Source organism: Rhinopithecus roxellana, chromosome 17 (assembly GCF_007565055.1).
Source record: "Rhinopithecus roxellana isolate Shanxi Qingling chromosome 17, ASM756505v1, whole genome shotgun sequence".
NCBI lineage: Eukaryota > Metazoa > Chordata > Mammalia > Primates > Cercopithecidae > Rhinopithecus > Rhinopithecus roxellana.
This window is the reverse complement of record NC_044565.1, coordinates 9,573,810-9,595,398: the sequence shown is the minus strand read 5'-3', so window position 1 is coordinate 9,595,398 and position 21,589 is coordinate 9,573,810. Positions and strand designations below refer to the sequence as shown.

Here is a 21,589-nt window from a genome sequence, read left to right as displayed (position 1 = left end):
TGATTCCATGTCTTTGCTATTGTGGATAGTGCTGCAATGAACATACACATGCATGTATCTTTATAGTAGAATCATTTATATTCCTTTGAGTATATACCCAGTAGTGGATTGCTGGGTCAAATGGTATTTCCAGTTCTAAAGCTTGAGGAATTGCCACACTGTCTTCCAGAATGGTTGAAGTAATTTACACTCCCACCAAGAGTGTAGAAGTGCTTCTATTTCCCTGCAATCTTGACAGCATCTGTTGTTTCTTGATTTGTTAATAATCACCATTCTGACTAGAGTGATATGGCATCTCTCATTGTGATTTTGATTTGCATTTTGCTGATGATAATTGATGCTGAGCTTTTTTCATGTTTGTTGGCTGCATGTATGTCTTCTTTTGAGAAGTGCCTGTTCATGTCCTTTGTCCACCTTTTAATGGGCTTTTTAATTTTTATTTTTGTAAATTTGTTTAAATTTCTTGTAAATTCTGGATATTATAACTTTGTCAGATGAATAAATTGCAAAAATTTTCTCCCATTCTGTAGGTTGTCTGTTGACTCTGAAGATAGTTTATTTTGCTGTGCAGAGGCTCTTTAGTTTAATTAGATCGCATTTGCCAATTTTTGCTTCTGTTGCAAATGCTGTAGGCATGTTTGTCATAAAATTTCTGCCTGTGTCTATGTCCTAAATGGTATTGCCTGGATTTTCTTCTAGGGTTTTTATAGTTTGGGGTTTTACATTTAAGTCTGTAAGCCATCTTGAGTTCATTTTTTTATAAGGCATAAGGAAGGGGTCCAGTTTCAATTTTCTGCGTATGGCTAGCCCATCCTCCCAGCACCATTTATTAAATAGGGAGTACTTCCCGCATTGCTTGCTTTTTTTTTTTTTTTTTTTTTTTTTTTTTGGTCAAGTTTGTTGAAGATCAGATGGTTGTATATTTGTGGTTTATTTCTGAACTCCCTATTCTGCTCCATTGGTCTATGTGTCTGTTTTTGTACCAGTATCATGTTGTTTTGGTTAGTGTAGCCTTGTAGTATAGTTTGAAATTGTGTAATGTGATGCCTCCAGTTTTGTTCTTTTTGCTTAGGATTGTCCTGGCTACACAGCCTCTTCTTTGGTTCTATATGAATTTTAAAACTGCTTTTTCTAATTCTGTGATGAATGTCATTTTAGTTTATTGGGGATAGGGTAGATTCTATAAATTGCTTTGGGGAGTATGGCCAGTTTTGCGATATTAATTCTTCCTATCCATGAGCATGGAATGTTTTGCTATCTGTTTGTGTCCTCTCTGATTTTCTTGAACAGTGGTTTGTAACTTTCCTTGAAGAGGTCTTTCACTTTCCTTGTTAGCTGTTATCCTAGGTATTTTATTCTCTTTGTGGCAATTGTGAATCGGAGCTCATTCATAATTTGGCTCTCTATTTGTCTGTTGTTGGTGCATAGAATGCTTGTCAATTGTGCACATTGATTTTGTATTCAGAGACTTTGCTGAAGTTGCTTATCAGCTTAAGAAGCTTTTGGGCTGAGTCAATGGCATTTTCTAGATGTAGAATCATGTCATCTACAAACAAAGATAATTTGAATTTCTCTCTTCCTATTTGAATATGCTTTATTTCTTTCTCTTCCCTGATTGCCCTGGCCAGAACTTCCAACATTGTGTTGAATAAGAGTGGTGAGAGAAGGTATCCTTATCTTGTAGCGGTTTTCAAGAGGAATGCTTCCAGCATTTGCCCATTCAGTATGATATTGACTGTGAGTCTGTCATAAGTGGCTCCTATTATTTTGGGGTATATTTCTTCAATACCTAGTTTATTGAAATGAATTGATGTTGAATTTTATCAAAGACCTTTTCTCCATCTATTGAGATAATCATGTGGGTTTTGTCTCTAGTTCTCTTTATGAGATGAATTATGTGTATGTTGAACCAGCCTTGCATCTGGGGATAAAGTCTACTTGATCGTGGTGGATAAGCTTTTTGATATGTGACTGGATACGGTTTGGCAGTATTTTATTGAGGATTTTTGCATCAATTTTCATTAGGGATATTGACCTAAGGTGGGTTTTCTTGTTTTTGATTTTCTGTTTTTTTTTGTTTGTTTGTTTTTTGTTTTTTGTTTTTTGTTTTTTTTTGGTATCTGCCAGGTTTTGGTATCAGGATAATTGTGGTCTCTTAAAATAAGTTACACAGGAGTCTCTCCTTTTCAATTGTTCATCATTGTTTCAGAAGGAATGATACCAGCTCCTGTTTGTACCTCTGATAGAAATGAACTGTAAATCCATCTGGTCCTGGGCCTTTTTTGGTTGATAGGCTATTTATTACTGCCTTGATTTCAGAACTTGTTATTGGTTTATTCAGGGATTCAACTTCTTCCTGGTTCAGTCTTGGATGTCCCCATTCTTTAGGTAGAAGTGATTCTGCTGTTACTCATAAAGACAATGTTTGCAATATGTCAGGTATTGACACATTGCTCTTAGTGTGTGAAAAAGGAATTCAAATGTGGGAAAGTGTGTCTTGGTGATGTCAAGCCACAAGGGTGAATGGAGATACAAAAAGACATGTATCTGTGAAAAATGATGAATCCGAAAGAGACTGAATTTAGGGATATTATCAACACAAGGAGAGCTGCAGGCTAAGGGGTCAGATCTCTGGTAGCTGCTGGCAGGGATGCTGTTCTTCAGTGGGCAATAGTGAGGAACAGCTGTCTTCTCTGCAGGAGGCAGTCTGAATATGGGATCTCAGGCAGCAAGGGCTCCTCTGCAGACTGAATCAGCAGTGCAGTTTTTGAGACTGTTCCAGACACTCTGCCTGGGGCCTGTTTTTAAGGCTTCCCAACAATTTTTGAGCTATTTAATATCCCATAATGAATCCCTTTATGCTTAGTGCAGTTGACATTTGTAACCAATACTAACGGCCAGTCTACACTGAGGGCATTGTTGCCTCCTTTTTTCCTGCTATATATAATGCTTTCCAAGGGAACCTACTAGAGAAGGCCAACATGAATAACCTTCATGTCATCAAAAGTGCATGACAAATAAGCTCAGAGGAGCCACCAGGTTCTCAGTCAGCTGCAGTGTTTCATGACAAGAAAAGAGGAGACTGAGGAATCTGCCTGTAATCCTTTAGTCAGTCTTTCTGCACCATTAAGTAGGGTCTCCACATGCATGTACTTATCAGTGCTCTGAGGAATACTGAGGGAAGTATCCAGGGATAGCTTGGGCTCTCTCTGAACTCCCTCCTCTGTTTCTCTGTCTTTCTGGACCACCAATTCCTTTTCCTCTATTCAGGGACACTCCCAGGTACCTTACGGATTTTCTTTTCCTGCACAATGCTCTGGAAACTCTCCTCAGGGTCTCAGACGGATCAATCCAAATTTCATCCCCTTTCGTTTAAAACCTTCTGGGCTCAATATCCTTAATTTCTAATGTCCAATTTCTTGAGAACAATTGTTTCATGTATTTTGTGCTGTGTTTTAGTTAATCCAGGGAGAAGTGTAAATCTAGCCCAACTAATCTATTTTGGCTACAAGTTGAATATCTGGAAGCCCAAGTCTGAAGTTAGAAATTTGTTGCTCCTCAAGGTTCTTCACCAGCACCTGGCAGTGTGGGGATAGCAGGTCATGCTTTAGGGTTGCAACTGGGACTTTACTGCCATTCCCTCATCTCTTGGTTTTCTCACACCACACAAGGTCTCCTGAACACATATACAGACAGTTCCCACACATTCACATGCCATCCTGCTTCCCAGCAGCAGAAACCTGGCCTCACTTTGTGCCTGAGGGGGAACGCCTACTGCATGGCTACTCTCAGGAGAATGAGCCCAGAGAAAGGGCCAACTCCCTGGAAGTGAGGGTTAGAGCATTTGAATTTGTAATTTCAGGGCCCCAAGTACCAGGGTGTGATGTAGAAGAAAATTGGCTCTATATTAGCACAGTCTTTCTGTGGGAAAGACTGGAGGAGAGCCAGGTGAGGGGCCTTCACTTCTGGGGCCCAGAGAAAGAGACCCCTCTTGTTGGGTGTGCATGTAGCTTTGATTGATGCATTATTACCGAGACACTCGATAGCTCCATTGAAATCCAAGATTGGAGACCTCCAACCACCATGCTCTGTCAGTGTCCACAGGGCCCCTTTATGATCCAGCAGGTTGTTGAGGACTCCCTGGCCTTGATGAGTTCGCAGCAGAGCTAGCTTTGTCTCCAGCCTCATCCTCCCTTCCTCCACGTCTTCCCTTTCAGCAATTCCCCAGGTGATGTGATCTTGTCTTCCTCCTACTTTGAAGAGAATTGATCCTCAGTGATTCTGGGGTATTCAGGGTTATACATTTATCCTAATTCAGGCTTCAGTTTCACGGACATCCTATTTGGTTGATGAAAGAAACTGTATTTGATTTGATTTTGATTTTTTGATAATCAAGTTTGGCATCCTTAGTCAGAACTTTCATGCTGATGAACTGAGAGAAATAAAGTTGCAAGGCACTAGGCAAATGGGCTAACACCAATAATCCCAGCATTTGAAAGGCTAAGACTGTAGGATTACTTGATCCCAGCAATTTGAGACTAGCTTAGATAACACAGCAAGACCCCATCTCCACAACAAATGAAAAAAGTAGCCAGGAGTGGTGGCACACACCTGTTGTTCTGGCTACTGGGGAGGCTGAGACAAGAGGTTTGTTTAAGCTCAAGAGGTTGAGGTTGGAGTAAGCTGTGATCTTGCCACTGCACTCCAGTGTAGGGGACAGAGCAGGACCCAGTCTCAAACAAAACAAAACAAGTAAGTTACATTGGTAGCGAGAGGGTAGACCATTGAGGTCCCCAAACCAAGAATAGGATGGCCACTTAGTTGATGGATACTAAAGAAATCTGTGTCTTCAGATAATAATTTGTCCATGAACTACGCACCTTTGAGAAAGCACAGTGTTATCTTTGTGCGTCTAGAGTAAATTTCCGTGTCTTATGATTGTAACAGGTATGACTCAGTGCCATTACAAAATACTTTAGAATAGCTTGGGCATGCTCTTAACAGCTGCCATTTTTATTTATTGAAACAATTTCACATTTACAGAAAGTTTGTAAGTTTGTACAAAGTAACACTTTTTTTCCCAAAACCATTGAGAGTAACTTGATGACCTCATAGCCCCACCCTTTAAGACTTTACTATGTATTTCCTTTAGACAAGACATTTTCCTACATAAACTAACACATTTGTGGAATTGGGGTATCATTATTTGTGCATCACTCCATCTAATCCTCAGGTTTATTTCAACTTTTCTTAATTGCTCCCATAATGTCTTTTGTAACAAAATGATTCATGGGTTGCCTTTGGTGGCCTCTACCTCTGTAGTTGTCTTCCATCTAGAACAGTTTCACAGTCCTTGTTTGGACTTTATAAACTTACTGCTTTTGAAGATTACACACCAGTTACCATGTAGATTGTCAGTTTAAATTTGATTGAATTTTCTACAAGATTCAGCTCTGTTTAGTGTGCCTGTTGCAGGAAGATCCAGAAGCCATACTGTGCTCTCACTGCATCCTACTGGGATGTGGGTGATTTCCATCTGCCCCGTGACTGACGAGGTTCAGTTTGATTCCTGCTGAAGCGGGTGTCTGCCAGGCTTCTCCCTGCCCCTTCACTCTTGTTTTCCCTGAAAGCGATAAGAATTTGTGGATATGTTCTTGATGCTTCATGAATATCCCCTCCTAGTTGAAATATAGACATGGATCTGTATTTTCTTAGATGGGTTATAATCTGCTACCATCATCATTTACTTTCCTAGTCAACACTCCTCTAATTTGTTCAACGGGAGCCTCATTCACATTGACTCTGAATACCTGCTGTTTTTACCCCATCATTCTCTGAGTACTTTTTAAATTTCTGGCAGTACCTGGTACAGGCTCATCTTCCATTTCCCCTATTTTAGACCTGACATCAACCATTTCTCCAAAGTTTACTGATTCCTTTTAGTAGAAATTGGTATTCAGAAAAATAAGATCTACACACTAAATGTATTCAGTGGAACTGATGTGTCATCGCTTCTAGAGAAGATGATCTATCAATTATCTATCTGTCATCTATCTATCTATCATCATCTATTCATCTATGTTTTTACCTATATCCACATAAACCATGAATTGTCACTGATATAGCTACAATCAAGAATCATAGAGTTGATTCTAGCATGCTCTTTTAAAATATTTCTAACATTTCTCCCTGGGTATCTTGGCTCTAATTTTCCTTACTACACTGACTTATGGAATCAACGTCTCTGTGCAACACTAATCTCCTGCTGTCATTGCCACCTACACTCTCCTTGCAGACAGCTTCCCTCTTCTGCCTCACAACCTACATTAGCTCTGATATCCTTTGCCAGCTCACTGTTAATTTTGACTCCTGCATGGGTGACCTTCTCAATCTACATGGGCACTGATGCTAGTACCAATGGCTTTACTCCTTTTGAAGGGCCCTGCTTATCCTGCTTCAGCTGTGACATCTGCGCTAGTGGGAGGATGGTGCCCCACATCCTGCACCTACGTGGGGATACCCTCCTCCCTCTACTATAGCTTCAACACCTCTGGTGGGATTCCCTCTCCACTGCACAACAAAGTGTCCTTTCCGTACTGTGTGGGTTTCACACCCTGTGCAATATTTTGGGTTCCCCTTCATTTTGGTGCATGGTTTTCTTTCTGAACCTGCTTTGGTCAAATCCCTAAACCAACAGACACATGAAAAAATGCTCATCATCACTCGCCATCAGAGAAATGCAAATCAAAACCACAATGAGATACCATCTCACACCAGTTAGAATGGCAATCATTAAAAAATCAGGAAACAACAGGTGTTGGAGAGGATGTGGAGAAATAGGAACACTTTTACACTGTTGGTGGGATTGTAAACTAGTTCAACCATTATGGAAAACAGTATGGCGATTCCTCAAGGATCTAGAACTAGATGTACCATATGACCCAGCCATCCCACTACTGGGTATATACCCAAAGGATTATAAATTATTCTACTACAAAGACACATGCACATGTATGTTTATTGCGGCACTATTCACAATAGCAAAGACTTGGAATCAACCCAAATGTCCACCTGTGACAGACTGGATTAAGAAAATGTGGCACATATACACCATGGAATACTATGCAGCCATAAAAAAGGATGAGTTTGCATCCTTTGTAGGGACATGGATGCAGCTGGAAACCATCATTCTTAGCAAACTATCACAAGAACAGAAAACCAAACACCGCATGTTCTCACTCATAGGTGGGAACTGAACAATGAGATCACTTGGACTCGGGAAGGGGAACATCACACACTGGGGCCTATCATGGGGAGGGGCGGGGGGAGGAATTGCATTGGGCAGTTATACATGATATAAATGATGACTTGATGGGTGCTGACGAGTTGATGGGTGCAGCACACCAACATGGCACAAGTATACATGTGTAACAAACCTGCACGTTATGCACATGTACCCTAGAACTTAAAGTATAATAAAAATAAAAATAAAAAAGGAAAAAAAAAAAGAAAAAAAAATAACAAATGCCTAAACCCAGACATTAAGAACTGCTTTCTCTTAAAAACTGGAAAAGATTGGTAATACAGAGACATACAATTTACTGAATAGAGTAGATTCAAGAGTAGATGTGAGCACTGGGTCTAGATAACATTTCAGCTTCCAGAAGAAGTTAGCTTAAGAATGGTGGAAGGCACACATATTAATCCAAGGTGCTCAGGAAATGGGAATGCATGATGGCACACAGAGCTAGAAAGTAGCTGAGACTTTTCAGAAGTGGAGGGAGAAAATTTCTGATGTTGGCCTAGATGAAAGAAGAAAGATAGAAAGAAAATGTAGAAATAGAGGAAGACAATCACATGTCTGAGATAAGAGGTGAGCCATGCCATTTACCCAGTGGCTGGACCTTTCCTTACAAAGCATTACACTATTTTCACATATTATATGTTAACATTTTCCTTTTTTTAGTTTTTAATAAACAAATCTGTCCTTCTATCCATCCATCTATGAATTCATCTGTCTTTCTTGTACCTCATTGCACCTCTGGATGATAGTGCTGATGATTTACAACATCAAGGGCTCTAGAGGATCAGAGAAATGAAGTCCCTCTGCCCTCAATAATATTCATCAATACCAAATGCAGGACATTTCTAAAATTTATTGCAGATTCTGGAGATGTGCTTCTCCAAGAAGCCAGGTCTTAGACGGGAAGCTAGCAAGAAAAGTAGGTCACGAACTACCAATAGAGTAGAAGAGTAATCTCTTTGCAAGACAGTAGACAGATTCTGTTCTGTGGCCCCCAGAGAGAAACATGTTCTCTGCTGACAAGTGTATGCAGCCCTGATCAATGTTATGATGCCTGGGGGACACTAGGCCTGTGCAATATTATGGAGATAAAGTCATTCTTGCAGCTGTGCAAATTTTTATCTTCAAAAAAGCACAGCCAAATTCCTGAAGACTTGTACACATGCTGGTCATACCCTTTGCAAGATTCAGCACCAGTCAAGACACAGCATGGACATGAGAGTCCCTGCTCAGCTCCTAGGGCTCCTGCTGCTCTGGCTCCCAAATAAGTAAGGAGAACACTACGAATTTACTCAGCTGGTGTGGTCACTACTGCCTGGCTATTCAGGCAAGTCCTCTCATAACATGGTTTATAGTGTGAATAGTTTTACATTTTCCATCACAGGTGCCATATGTGACATCCAGATGACCCAGTCTCCATCCTCGCTGTCTTCATCTCTAGGTAAGAGTCACCATCACATGACAGGCAAGTCAGGCAGGGCATTAGCCATGTTTTAGCCTGATACTAAGAGAAGCCAGGAAAAGCTTCTGAGCTCCTGATCTATGACACACCCAATTTGCAATCCTGGGTCCCATTGCAGTTATGTGGCAGTGGATCCAGGACAGATTTTCTTCTCATCTTCAGCAGCCTGCAGCCTGAAGTTACTGCAAATTCTTATTATTGATCAGTATAAAAGTTACCCTCTGAGAGTGTTACAAACCCAATAAGCTCCCCAAGGAAGCAGATATGTGAGGCTGGGCTGCCCCAGCTGCTTTTCCTGGTGCCTCCATCTGCTGAGAGTGTTTCTCAGACACAGTCACACTCTGAAGGTCGCTGAGCAGTTTTCCTAGAAGGGGTAAGGGAGGTGTCTCTACACCTTAGTTTCTTTTATCCTCCTCAGCCGCAGCAGCAGACATGGCAATGCCTCTCCTAATTTCATAAAAGAGTCATTACATATGAGGACTCTGGGTTACAGCATTGGTCCAGGTTCATACAACAAAAGAGAAGCTATTGCAGGTAAACCAAATAGAAAATTTTTCCTAATATGGGAAATCCATGTCTAAATTACAACTTTTCAAAGACCAGAGGATATAATGGTTTAGGAAACCAGAAAGGCAAAAGAAGTGCTATGAAATCTACTTCAAGAAGCAATGGTGGCCAGGCATGGTGGCTCAGACCAGTAATCCCAGCACTATAAAGTATATATACACATACACACACGCACTATATATATATACACACAGACAAACACACACACATATATATACACACACACTATATACACACACTATATATAGTGTATATATATGTATTTTATATATATATACACACTTTATATTTATATATATTATATATATTTATTATATATAATAAATATCACCTGAGGTCAGGAGTTTGAGACTAGTCTGACCAACATGGAGAAACCCCGTCTTTGCTAAAAATACAGAATTAATCAGGCATGATGGCGCATGCCTGTAATCCCAGCTACTCAGGAGGCTGAGGCAGGAGAATCGTTTGAACCCAGGTGGTGGAGGTTGCAGTGAGCCAAGATTGCACCATTGCACTCCAGCCTGGGGAACAGCGCTAGAGTCTATCTCAAAAAAAAAAAAAAAAAAAAAGAATAACAGGTCAGGCATGGTGGCTCACGCCTGTAATCCCAGCACTTTGGGAGGCAAGCATATTTCTTCAGGTCAGGAGTTAGACCACCCTGGGCAACATGGTGAAACCTTGACTCTAATAAAATAATACAAAAAATTAGCCAGGCATGGTGGCACATTCCTGTAGTCCCAGCAGCTCAGGAGGCTGAGGCAGGAGAATCACTTGAACCCAAGGGGCGGAGGCTGCAATGAGCCAAGATCATAGCACTGAGTTCCAGCCTGGGCGACATAATAAGACTGTCTCAAAACAAAACAAAACAAAACAAAAAAACAAAAAAGGAACAAAATTGAAGGAATAACACCAGGCAATATCAAACCCTGCTACAAATAACACTAATTAAAGTATTTTGATTTGGTGAAGGGTGAAGACTTTAACCCTGTGCAATGGGTTAGATAATCCAAATACAGATCTGCACATATGCAGTCACCCAATTTACAGTAAAAGTGTTACCACGGGCCAGGCACAGTGGCTCATACCTGTAATCCCAGCACTTTGGGAGGCCGAGGTGGGCAGATTACGAGATCAGGGTTTGAGACCAGTCTGACAAACATGGTGAAACCCCATCTCTACTAAAAGTACAAAAATTAGGAAGGCATGGTGGCACATGCCTGTAATCCCAGCTACTGAGGAGGCTGAGGCAGGGGAATCATTTGAACCTGGGAGGTACAGGTTATAGTGAGCCAAGATTTCACCACTGTACTCTAGCCTGGGTGACAGACACTCTGTCTCAAAAAAAAAAAAAAAAAAAAAAAAAAGTGTTACCGTAGACCATTCCTACTGAAAGAGAAAAATATCTTGGTCAGGTAATTTAAAACAAGAGACATATACTTTCTCACAGTTCTGAAGGCTGGGAAGTCCAAGGTAAAGGCATTGGCAATCTTTTCATCCCGTGAGGGCTGCTCCAGCTTCCAAGATGGTGGCTTGTGGCTGTGTCCTCACATGGTGGAGGTGGAAGGGAAAAAGAGACAAACTCTGTGTGAAGCTACTTTTATTGCGTGTTCATCCCATTCACAGTGGTGGAACTATCATGAATAATCAGCTCCCAAAAGCCCCACTTTCTAATATTGTGGCATGGGGCAAACAGGAATCTTGGATGAGATGCAGATATTCAGACCAGAGCAGTAATCAGTAGAGAAACATATAATGAGTAACGATATTGGATCAATAATATATCTATATTACATAAAAATGAATGTTGATCTTTACATTTCACCTCTATGTTATATAAATATCAACTCTAAATGAATCATAAACTATAATATAAAGGCAAAATCATAAAGCTTTTAGTAGAGAGCATAAAAATATATATCAAAAACAGGTGCAGAAAGAAATTTCTTAAAGAGGACACACAAAGCACCAGGCACAAAGACAAAGATTCATAAATTAGGTTTTATTTGTATGAATTACCTTTTACAGGGTTTTAAGCAAATAAATTAAAAATAATATTTGATGAATACGTATAGAAGAAATTAACTACAGAGAGGAAAATCAAATTATAAAGAATATGAGATTCAGAATTCTGATTAACTGGGGGGAGATAGGCATATGGCATCATGGAAACATCATTCAGAGATATTCTTTTAGAGGAACCTGTAGGATGGTAGGTGTTGTGACAGCCATCTTGAAGGATATAACTGGCATCATTCACCCTTGTCGCCCAAACAACTCATATCCCTCTTACATGTTAAATGCTCTAATTCTCACCCTATCAAGCCTAAGTATTATTCCATAATAGTGTCAGGGCAAAGTTCAAAATATCATCATCAAAATGATGTCCTGGGGAACTGATGTCAGCAAGGCAGGAGAGTAAGGGTTGCCAGGCTTCACCCCTCACAAAACCCAGGAACTCGACAGTTATCCAGGAAGGCCAATATCCTGGGAGGGCTGAAGAGTTCAGTTCCAAACATGCAGCAACAGCATAGAGTAAACAGCTAAGAATAAGCACACGCAAAGGATGGCTGGAAGCTGATGGCACACCTGGGAGCCCTGATACCTCTAGGAACAAAGAAAGGGGAAGCAATTGCTATCAGCCAGCGGTGTGCCACTGTGGGCCCCATAGCCTGGGCTGTGGGAGGACCCTGCAGCCTTTGCTGCTGATAACCTCAGCAGCCACCCAGGCAATCCCCCACCATTCAGCTTTCCAAGTGGAGGCCCTTGAATGTTTCTTCTCCAGGATCACAGCAGCCTGCTCCACAGGGGCCACTGGTGCTTTTGCCTGAGTGGTAACCTGCAGCCATAGTCGCGCACACCCCAGAGAGGGAGATGCTGCTATACGTACTGCCCAGTAAGGAGCCATTGTTGTGTCTCCTGTGACAGGGCTACCTCCCAGCCCCTTGCAACCAACCTTACCCTCTGCGCTGCCCCAGACCCACGCCTCAGGGCCTCACCCCGCACTGGCAACTCAGACACTAAGCCGCCTTTATGTGGACTAGCCCATGCCTAGCCCCAGACCCACTGTCACTGCAAGGGTACCCTCGCTCCAGACCTTGTCACTGTGGCTGCTCTGGAAATTGCCAAAGACATCAAATAAATTGAGACGTGGTTATGGGCACACCTCAGAGATATTGCTGGTCTAGTTTCCAATCACTTCAATAAAATGAATATCATCATAAAGGGAGTGACACGCATTTATGGCTTTCCAGTGAGTATAAAAGTTATGTTGACACTATCTTGTAGTCGATGAAATGTACAATATTATTATGCCTAAAAAATGCACATACCTTAATATTTTTAAAACATTGCTGAACAATACTGACATAGAGACAGGAAGAAAGCACCTACCACTGGGAAAATGGCACCAAAAGACTTGCCTGAGGCAGAGTTGCCACAAACCTTCAATTAGTAAAAATCGCAGTATCTATAAAGCACAATAAAGCAAATCACAATGAAAGGAGACATGGCTATATCTTGAAAAAGGATGAGAGCTTTAGGTAAGGACAGTGTTAGGTTGTGAAGGGAAGGAAAGTGTTAAAGAAAGACAGAGAGAGAGTTGGCAGCTCTACAGCAAAGCAGGTTTTATGTCCAGCACAAGACTGTGGAGGTGGAGGACTAGCTTAATACCCACTGCCACTTACAGGTTGGGGTACTTACAGGCATGGGCGGGAGGGATCTGGGCAGTACGACTTGCTGCCCGACAGGACGTTAATAAGATATTCCTGTGATCAGGCAGTTATGCCAAGGATGTTCTTTGTTTGCCCCTTTGCCCAGCGGGGTATGACAAGAATGTGTCTTGGGTACACTGTCCAGCAGAAGATGAGAGGGATGTCCCTGTAGTCAGGTGGTTAGGCAGGATGTCTCTCACTGTCCCAACCCCCCTGGAATGTTTCACTTTGACCGAGGTCTACAAAATGACAGGTGGCTTACAAAATGGTGCACTTCAGACTAACAGATAGGAAAAGTCTATGGCCTTTTGCCTGGAACTGCTTTTTTTCACCCTAGCTTCATCAACAGGAATTTTAGTAGTCTAGTTTTACCAACTGAAATGGCAGCAACAACTGGAAGCTTGTTGCCCAAGGGGGATTGACTTGAGCTGGGATGGAGAGTAAGACAAGATCCTTCAGTGTTTTCAGCTAATGGTGCTGAACTCTCCAGGAAATGTCCAGAAAAGGCCCAGAGTTTTGCAAGTCCAAGGTGATGACCCTGGTTGGGGAGAGTGGTACACCAGTTAAAACTTGATAATGGATTACTGGAAACCATGCAGTCATAGAATTGTAGAGATCATCCCTGCACACATTCTTAGAATGAGCAGATGTGACTTAGCAATTGCATATTTGAGTGAAGAGACCCAAGTGGACCCAGTGAATAAAAATGAAGGAGGTGTCTTTTATGTTCACACTTCAAGCCACACACATACACATTGGCAGAAAGTAAATTATTGAGCTCAAGGAGTTTGAGCAACACAAATGCCCAAGTTACTGGTGATTACTAAACTATGCAGGCACAGGTACGGCTAAAACTTAAAAGGAGACAAAGCAGAAATATCAATGGCCAAAAAGCTAGTAAGGTATAGATTCTGCAGCATAAGTCCAGGCAAGCTATTAAAAGGAAATTCAACACTCTTAGAAAAATAAAACAGAATCCAGAATTATGTATTAGTTGAGAAATGTACAAAAATATATTATCTACAATGCTCAGTTTTCCATAAAATCTCCTGAAAAGAAAGAGAAAATCATAAACCATATTGAGATAAATCAGTGAGTGGAAGCTGACTCTGACTGTTCCTAAATACTGGATTTTGCTAAGAGTTTCAAGTGGTTGTCACATAAATGCTTCAAAGAATATTTAAAACTGTGATCAAGGACTGAAAAAGGAAAATATAAAGACAATGACTCAAAGAATGGGGTCCCTCAATAGAGAAAGGGAAACTATGGAAAAGGACCAAATAAGAATTCTAGTTGAAAAATATAAAAACAGTATGGAAAATTCACTAGATAGGGCAACAGGAGTTTAAGTTGGCAGAAGCATCAATGAAACTGAAGATAGTTTAGTAGAAATTATCAAATCTGAAAAAGAAAGAAAATAATTAAAGAAAAATAATCATGACCTTAGAGGTTTATCAGTCAATGTGAAGAACACCAGCAAATGTGCAATGAGTCAGAAAGGAGAAGACAGAGAGAAAGTGGCCAAAAATATTTGGAGGGATGACAAAAGTTTGCAAGAAGCAATGAAACACATTCATCTATAGAGAAAAAAAATCAAAAGAACTTATTTAGCACAAACACAATGATACACATAACTATACATATTATAATTAAAATGCTGAACCAATGACAAGGAGAAAATCTCAAATGCATCAAACATAAAATGACTCTCTGTATACAGAAATACAGTGATAAAGTCATCAGCTAACTTTTCATCATGCCCAAAGGAAGCTAGAGAACAGTGGAATGACATGTTTAAATGCTGGAAAAAAAAAAAAAAAAAAAGCCAAGGATTCAATATCCACTGAAAGTGTGCATTCAAAATAAAGGTAAAGGAAAAACATTTTGTGATAAACAAAAATGAAGAGAAATTATTACTTAAAGACATGCTCTTTAGAAATTCTATAGGAAATTCTTCCAATTCACAAAAAATAACAGCAGACATAACTTGAATCCACAGGGAGGAAGGAAGGTCTCAAAAGTCCTAGGGGAACAAAAACAAAAAAGAGCTAGACCAGAGAAACGTGTTTACTTCCATTCATATGAGATTTAACATAGAGAAATCCAATCTATCTAGACAGACGTCAGAATGCCAGTTTCCTTCACTGGGATGGGGGGACGGCTGTTCCGTGAAAGGTAGGTACATGAGGGAAGAATCTGGAGATTCTGAAGTATTCTACAGTTTAATCTGGGTGGAGAATATATGTAAAACTTTATTCAGTTGCATTATTTAACATTTCTGTCCTTTACTTTTCGTGTGTTTTATATCAATTTTTAAAAAATGGAAAGGCCAAATCTGAACTCTTTTAAACAAAAATGAACAAAAACATAAGAATTAGTAAATATTTGTGGAAACTCAGCCTTATTAACCAGAAGCATAAAATGTGCCTGAGAAAGTGCTATGAAACAAGAAATCTGTTAGAGAAGACAGAAGGAAATACTCCAATTTCTCCCACATGGGTAGCATAGATTTTTCGCCTATTGGTTTCCCTCTGAACAGAGAAGATATTTTGAACAGAGAAGTCATTTTGCTCACAAGAGAGGCTCCCACCCTCCCCTTGGCTCTTTCCACCCCACTGCACCCACCAGGTGATTTGCATATTGTGCCCTAGGGAGGACCTTCCCTTGAGAGTCTGAGATAAAAGCTCAGCTCTAAGCTTGTCTTGACTGATCAGGACACCTCAGTTCACCATGAGGCTCCCTGCTCAGCTCCTGGGGCTGCTAATGCTCTGCGTCTCCAGTAAGGGCAGAAGGGAGATGGGGGAGGAGAATGGGCTGGAACGGTGAACTCTGGGGGTCCCACTGCCTCCTATGAGCAGTGAGCTCTGGGGCTCTGGGGGCCTCACTACACTCCTATGTGTGTTCCTTTCATGTATTGCACGTGCACATCTTGTCCTCCAGGATGGGGCTTGTGATGTTCAGATCTGTGAGAATGAGGAAGATTCAAGAAGAAACAAGGATCTGTGCTCTGGGAAAGACTGACACAGAAAGAGGGGATGGTGTGGGGTCTTCTGGAGACCACTTTGAGCCATGGATTCCTAGAGTTTCATTTGGAAATTTTATATTCTTGAAATATGAACAAATAAATATATGGCCTGAAACAAACAACAAATCAAAATTTATGAAAATGATGCATAAAGTATCTACATAACCTTGCTCTTCTTTGTATTTATTTCAGGATCCAGTGGGGATGTTGTGATGACTCAGTCTCCACTCTCCCTGCCCGTCACCCCTGGACAGCCGGCCTCCATCTCCTGCAGGTCTAGTCAAAGCCTTGTACACAGTGATGGAAACACCTACTTGAGCTGGTTTCAGCAGAAGCCAGGTCAACCTCCAAGGCGCCTAATTTATAAGGTTTCTAACCGGGACTCTGGGGTCCCAGACAGATTCAGCGGCAGTGGGGCAGGGACAGATTTCACACTGAAAATCAGCAGAGTGGAGGCTGAGGATGTTGGGGTTTATTACTGCTTGCAAGGTACATACTTTCCTCCCACAGTGGTACAGCCCTGAACAAAAACCTCCCTATGGGATGGCCCAGCTGCCCACATGTGGTGCTTGACTGGAGAGCAGCTCAGCAGGGTCTCAGAATCTGTGTAAGAGGAAGATGCTGGAGAACCAGGGGACAATTCACAGCTGAGGACTCTGGACTTTGAGAGCCCAGCCACACCGCAGGCATCACTCCTTTATGCCCTGCCAGTTGCCACAACCTTTACTGTCATAAGCAGCAGGAGACTGAGGGGTCCAAGTGCCCTGTGAGTAAACAAGCAAGATGGAAGGGAGAGGAGAATGAAAGTTCACCCTAATGCTCCCTGCCTTGTGTACATTTGCCAGTTAAATGTAATCAGCAGAGCAGACAGACCATTGACACAGATTGTGACTATCCATGTTGGATACATCTTCGGGTTTAGCAGTTTTGGGCATATTGTTTAGAGGACATTTGATAATATTTAATATTGGTATTTTGCCAGTTTTCTAACTTTCTGCTTCCCCTATTCTCCCACTCCCAAAAGACAGTAGAGACAGCAATCTACACTAGTTATCCTAAGGGGAAGCTGGCTGAGGACAGTCAGTAAAAACTTTGATTTTGGAGTATCAAATAGATTTTTGTAAATTCATAGAAGATATAAGATCCTAATGGTAAGACTGTTTCATTAGCCTTAGTTACCTTTTAATGATAGAAAAAATGAGTCCCTGAAATTCTAAAAGTTGTTTTCAAAAATAAAAAGCATATACTGGAAAATGTAGAGTATGTAATTTTTCCCATAGAAAACTGGAAAAGTACAGAATGATGTGAACATTTTTACTTCAAAATGTTAAGAATTTAAGACTGGGCAGACTGCAGGGATGAAAGCATGAAGGAAACATAGGAGAGATCAGCTTCAGTGAAACTGCCCTTGGCCTTTGGTAGGTAGGGATGTGGATGGTGGTGGAGTTGGCAGTTCATGATGTGGACCCAGGAGGCCTGATATGTTTCTTGTGAAGAATCGCAGAGTTGAAGGCACCACTACCTGGCTTCCTGGGTGGAGCCTGCATCACTGTGAATTTCCTGGGAAAATAGTGCTTTGGGAAGCGTTTTAGATCTGTAACCACCAAAGGCTTACTGAAATCCCTGTGGAAAGAGACCTGAGGTCATGTTACTCATATCTTGTCAACCCAACACAGCCAAACAGAGCATCTGAGACTCATTCTGCCCCTAGAGACTGCTGGTTGGGTCTGGAGATGTCACAAGCACTGACATGCTGAGCAGAAGGCCCAGCAGGGTCCTGCACCAGCAGAGGGCAGGCAGTGGGGGTGGATACCGGTGTCCATGACTCAGACATGTATTCCGGATGCTCTGTGCAGCCTTGGGGATTAGGGGAGCACATTGTATGTGTGGGATTTTTATGTCCTTCTAACCCAGCACCTCCATCCCTGGCTGCTGTCTCAGACCTCAACACGTGTCCCATGGAAAGCACGGGGCACATAGAGAGGCTGCCCTGTGCAACCCCCAAGGCTCAGCTGGATTCTCCTTTCCCAGGAGAGCTCCTCTGCCTGTGCCAAGTCAGAGCTTGTGTCCGTAGGCAAACTTGGCGGCTGTGGCAGAAGGACAAAAAGTCAGGTGTGTCAACTCAACAATGAAAGGTTCTTTTTAGTATGGAATTTCAGATCATCCACTCCCCATTCCTTCCACTACTTTCTAACGTCATTAAGCTCTAACTGTGGTATTCCGTTATTTTAAATGGTTTGTACTTTTTGCAGTGGTTGTTTTGACCTTTCCACTTTTATCTACTTCACTGTACCTGAGAATGAAGATTCCTTCCATTGTTTTAACACAAGTACATTTTAGAAGTGACTACGTTGGTACTATGTGGTCAAAAGAAGGAAAATATTTTCAAACAATAAATGGAATGTATTATTTTCACTGTATCTGGTCAGTACTTGGACATAAATCTGATTCCCACATTCTTGTAACAGTGATATAAAAAAAAAAAAAACGCTTTCCATAGAGTCAGTTTAAAATAGTGCTCTATGAATATCTGTGAATTAGTAATGAGCCTGTCATTTGCCTGCTATGACACAGTATGACTAAAGTAAAACAATGTTACAATCAACAGGATAAGTAATCCAGATTTAAAGAAGTGTGTTTTATTAGAGATGATTTTCTATTAAAGATAATGGATTCCATGACAAGTATAATTAAATCTGTAGCTTTAACCGGACAGACCACATAGACAGTAAAAATTAGGTTTATAGCAAGTGGTGAATAAGACCAAATTCATGACAAGTCTCCAGAGTATATCTTTACAAATACCAACAAGTAAGGACACACATACAATCAAAATTTTATTCATTTCTTCATCACAGGCACCAGTTTGCAGCCTGGAGATTCTGCATGTTCTCCTGTGAGTGGAACCCTCACCAGCACCCTGCACAGCCTGAGGACCTCAAACACAGCCTCCCTAGGATGCTCAGCCTCTCAGTGCAGCACCAGCAAGTGCAGCACCCAGAGATGGAGCCCACAGCAGGTGGACTCAGGTGAAGACGGCTGGAGAGCCTTTGAAGAAGAGCCCATGAGTCCTCACTTACAGACATGGGCTCCACTTCTGCGAGAACAGGGCCCGGGTCCTCCAGGAAGCCTCCCAGAGCCTCTTGCTCCAAATATTGGGTGCTCAGGCCCTACAGATTCTCCAGGGAGTGGCTGCCATGTCCTCTCTGGAGCAGCCATGAAGTTCCCTGCTGTCCTCATGGCTTCAGGGATACTTGTTCACGTCACTGGGAGGGGATCCTAGTGGGTCGTGACCTCACCTGCTGCCTCTGATGACCTTCAGGGCACTTCCTCCTCCATTTGGTCATTGCCAAATGACCCCACTCTCACCAACCCTCTGGAGGAAGGAAAGCTGTCTGCACTGCATGATTTTTGCTTTTGAGCAAGTCAAGGCTCACAGGGGTCTCACACTTGCACAGCCCATATTAATATTACATGATTCCTATTTCCACTTTTCCTATCTTCCGGTTTTGTCTGCACACTTACTCACCCTGCCAATCCACTTTCTCTTGTGAAGCTGCTAATGTGGGTTTTTATTTCCAGGCTGATGTGACTGCTTTGCTGCAATACTAGACATGTGCTCATCACATGCCCACATTTTTAAGAATAAAATATTTTGAGCACAATTTGCTCTTGTTGTACTAGCATGTCAGGGTGGCAGCTCAGGGATTGGTTTGAAAATGTATTTGCTAAAATGCATGAATATTTCTAGAAATTCAGGGTTATAAATTCAATGCCTTCTTGCATCCCACAAATTTTGATATGTGTTTCTTTCACTTCAAATTTTTTGCAATGTTCATCTCTTGGTTTAATCTTTGTCCCAGACTTTATTTTATAGTATGTTACATAGTGTAAAAATATTCAGATTTTTTCCTGATAGCTTTCTGTCATTGATTCCTCATAAATTTCCCTTGCCTTCTGAAACTTTATTTTCTGTGATTTAAATTGATTTAATTTCTTTGAAATATCGTGTGGCCCTAAGCGTGATCTGTCTTACTAATGTTTTAAAATGGCTTTGGAGTCTGCTGTAGTGGTGGAGTGTTCTCTCAGTGTCAATCCTGCCCACACGGTTGAGAGCTTTGGCAAGTCATCTGCATCTGCACTGGCGCAAGAGACAGTGTTGCCTACAGTGCAGGCTGGACCTGCTGCAGAGCCTTTTCTGCCCTGGGTCTCACTAAAGGCTGGGAAGACTTCCACGTCACCTGGATGGTGGGCCTGACCAGTATTCCATGGTGTAGAATCTGTTGCCTCCAGATTCCAAAAAGGTCACTGTGAGCTTCCTTCATTTTTTAAAATAAAGGTGCTCATGAAACAGAATAGAATGGAAGACATATGCCTATCATCAGGAACTCTGACTCTCTCCACGTTTATGGAGTAACCTTATTGATTAGGGTAAATCATTTAATGCCATTTGATGGCAGCTGTAGAGCTGAGTACCCAGAAATACGAGCTGCAGTGCAATACCAGCTGGAGAAGTCAGCCTCCCAACCATATCCACAGTATGACCAGGCAGCCACAAACAGTTCTCAGGGAATTTTCTGATAATTTCCTTGTGTTGTGGCAGTTTCTGTCCTGGCTTTCTAATGAGGAAGGTGTAAAAGTTGACACTGTGATGTCCTGACTTCTACTGCACCAACTCTTAACCAGTCCTTCTGTCAATAACTCAGTAGGAGACACAAGTCACATTCTTGATGGGTATCTTAACCCTGTTCCAAGTTCTGGTGTAAAGTTTTTATTTTTTCTATGGATTTGCCCATTCCATTAAGCATTTTAATGTCTTGAATATGGTTGTGCAACTCATGCCTCTCAGTCTCTTTGCAAATATTAGTATTGGGGCAAATTTAATAACAGGTTTCTCATGATGTTATATTTTCTCTACCAGTCCTAAATAAGCTGAATTGGATGTAATGACAAATATTATAAGCTAGTTTGAACTCAAGACAAATTACTTTGACTGAAATTTATTACCTTAACATCAACCTGGAAACATAAGATGTTGCTGAAGTTTAAGGACCTCTTCAGGAGTATCATAAACTTGCACATATTTGCTACAATCTTCCACAGGATCAATAGGTTTTCTGTTTTAATGTGCTAAATATAGATTCTTTTTGTGCAATCAGATCTTCAGGGATAAGCAAATAACAGAAATTATCATATTAGGCTTTAAATTTTACCTAGAGTGGCTAGGATTTCACAATACAAAAAATCATTTTCTAGGTTGATAATGTTCTTCATTTGCTAGGGTAGGAATATTAAATATGAGTAAGAACTGGTAAAGTAAGTTTCTAAGACATGGTCATGCCTATAGTCTTTTGTTACACTTTATGATTTCATGCCCTGACTGCTTCTGGGAGGTTAACATTTATTTTGTTTTATTTCATTACTGATCCTGCATTCTTTTCTTGCTAGGATATATTTTAGAAAAGCAAATTTCTAGAAGTACTGAAATTTGAGCACAGTTGATGCTTCGTAGAGCATGTGAA

At 41.2% G+C, this 21,589-nt stretch overlaps 1 protein-coding gene across 1 annotated transcript in view; it reads left to right on the top strand.

The window, feature by feature from the left end:
* The window catches only part of LOC104681473, a 195,738-nt gene extending 175,881 nt beyond the window's left edge, over nt 1-19,857 (top strand). The window contains exon 3 of the mRNA XM_030921474.1: nt 18,924-19,857. Within this exon, the coding sequence (XP_030777334.1) occupies nt 18,924-19,350 (427 nt within the window). The 3' untranslated portion in view covers nt 19,351-19,857. The remainder of the gene's footprint in view (nt 1-18,923) is intronic.
* Nucleotides 19,858-21,589: the final 1,732 nt, after the last annotated feature.